The following is a 2,627-nucleotide window of genomic DNA, read 5'->3' as shown; positions in this document are numbered from 1 at the left end:
TATAATATCCAAACTATCCCTTTAGCCCTAGTTTGTGCCTCTCATGTATTACATTTAATCTTTTTTTTCCTGAACAATGAATTTCAGGCAATTTTTGAAGAAAAAAGGTCAGTTAACCAATCGAAAGATTGTTAATACAAGTACAAGTGAAAGTCACTGTGTGGGATTGTGTGCCATCTATTTAATCTTTTTTTAAAGTTCAAACTATAATTCCTAGCCTATTCATTTATGATCTTATTAATCCTTTGTTATGATTTAAAAAAATGTAAAACACAAATAATACATGTAAATAGGATACAATCACAGTAAATGATAAAGACATTTTATTTTCCCTTCTGATTGTTAGAAGAGTCTTTGATGAATTTGCAAATATCTTCAGAAGATCAATAAGGATTTTTCCTTCGTTTAAACAGAATGGGTTTGTGAGCAATGCGGCACTAATCTAATGAAATGGAGGGGATTGACATGAGAGGCAAAACTTGGGGCTAGGTTGCCCAAGACATGCAACTTCTGGCACTTCACAGTTCCATGATCCACTTAATTTGTCAAACTTTTGCAGCTTTTATAGCATTTAAAGGCTATTGGGTACACATTACAAGCATTTGGAAAGAGTTTACTTCCATTAACCAAAGCCAGCAGCCGATGACCACAGCAAACAATGCCAGCAACCTGAGTCAGACAACAGCTCTCTGGCAAATGAAAAAATGCTGGGTTCACACAGTGCAGCTTATAGGATCCTTCTTGATTCTAGTTGATTGACAGGTGATTCACCCTCATCAGCCTGCTGGTATCCTCAAATATTTCACTTGCATACATGTCATCTGAATAATTTTCATCACTGTCAAGATAATGATAAAGACTGTTAACTTGATGGCGGTATGCCAGTGTCACACACCATGAATTTGAAACAAGACCAAGAACACGGTGGTGTTACACCAGGACGTGATTATCTGTAGGCTACATGCTTGAATGATGGGTGTACACATGAGGCATATTGGAAAAAATATAAAACTTAAAAATGAAATATCTTCCATACTTGTCAGACTTTGAGTCTACTTCAAAATAAATACTTTTGTCTTTACAAAGAGGCACCATCTTATCCAAGTGCTGCAAAGTAACTATATTAATCCAAATCGCACAATACTAAAACCTCCAAATTTGTATCCGTGAATGTGTAAATGTGTAAATGTGTGTTGGTGAGTGTGTGTCTGCAGAGCAAGTTTAAGATTTCAACAATGTGTTTATGTGAGTCTTAATCTTGCAGGTCAATTTTAGAAAAAACAAACAATAATATTCTTATTAAAAACTTAATTTCAAATATTCAAATGAAAATCAAATTTGTTTAAAAAAAGTTTTGTTCTTTTAAAAACAACTCTGCGCTGTACATAAAATTGTGCTTTTGAACACGTACTCGCCCAGTCCAGCTGTCATGTTCCTGTAATCAAACAGAAACCCACGTTGTACTGTTTCACACGTGCAGATTTTGTTTCTCTCTTCGTGCTTTGCTCCAGCTCTGCATGCCAGTTTTGACCCACCATCATCATCCACAAGCATGTGTGCGGGTTGCCATGGCATCCTCAAAGTCAACCTGGTTCCCGAGGCATCGACTGGACTAGATGGAAACATCTGTAGCGACCTCTGATGCTTGAAGTAACAGCGTTATGCCTTTGCTGGTTTTGTCAGTAATAAATAAATAAATACTCAAGGGGTCAGGCGCACAAAAATATGTTGAGTCTGAGCACGCTCCATGACCCGCGTCTGATCCCTGAAACTTGCTGTTTCAGCAAGCAGGGCAAACTGACTTGTTGCTTTATGTGACATTCAGTCTATTCTGTTGCCACAGATGGTGAAACGGTCTATTTCCAACAAATCTTTCTTGGGCGTTCTGTGTTCAAGTCTGTCCCCTTCCAGTCCTGTGTTGGCGTTAATGATTTTGTCATCGTCTTCCTCGTCGGGCGTGGTCAGGAATGTGTCCGAGTCGCTCTTGGGGAGTTTTGGGTCAGAGGTCTCTGCCAAGTTGGGGGGCGGAGGATTGTCTGCTGCCAGCGATATTCCTCCTTTGTCAGTTGAGGGTTCTATTAGAAAGCGAGTAGAAGAGTTTATGGTACAGTAAGCAATCATACAATCATAACTTAGCAACTCTAACTAGGCACGGCAGGACTGGAAAGCTTTGAATTTCTCTTTACCGTGTGCATGGTTCAGTAGTAAGAGTGAGAGTTAGCCCTCAAATAGTTTGGAGGCTGGTAACCAAGCATCACTTCTAATCCCAAGAGGCACATCATTAACTAGCTAAATAAGTGTAATGTCCTTCATGACTAGAACATCCACTGTGTAGTATTTTTTGTAAAAAAGTCAGTTTGTGGATATTTGAGTAGGGCAACGTTACCAACTCTGTCCTGTTACATTTTGGAAGATTCAGAGTTCAGCAACATGAAGCCAACATTATCCGAGATTTTTTTTTATACATACATACATACATACATACACATACACATATACATACATATACATACATACACATATATATATAAATATATACATACATATACATACATACACATATATATATAAATATATACATACATATACATACACATATATATATAAATATATACATACATATACAT

General features: G+C 37.4%; 1 protein-coding gene across 1 annotated transcript in view; it reads right to left on the bottom strand.

Annotated features, from left to right (window-relative positions):
- Positions 1-1,346: 1,346 nt before the first annotated feature.
- Positions 1,347-2,627, bottom strand: part of tapt1b (transmembrane anterior posterior transformation 1b) — a 9,285-nt gene continuing 8,004 nt past the window's right edge. The window contains exon 14 of the mRNA XM_034899064.1: positions 1,347-2,075. Coding sequence (XP_034754955.1) covers positions 1,822-2,075 — 254 coding nt within the window. The 3' untranslated portion in view covers positions 1,347-1,821. The remainder of the gene's footprint in view (positions 2,076-2,627) is intronic.

Source organism: Etheostoma cragini, chromosome 2 (assembly GCF_013103735.1).
Source record: "Etheostoma cragini isolate CJK2018 chromosome 2, CSU_Ecrag_1.0, whole genome shotgun sequence".
Classification (NCBI taxonomy): Eukaryota; Metazoa; Chordata; class Actinopteri; order Perciformes; family Percidae; genus Etheostoma; species Etheostoma cragini.
Note: the sequence above shows the minus strand (reverse complement) of the source record. Positions and strands in the feature narration are given on the sequence as shown.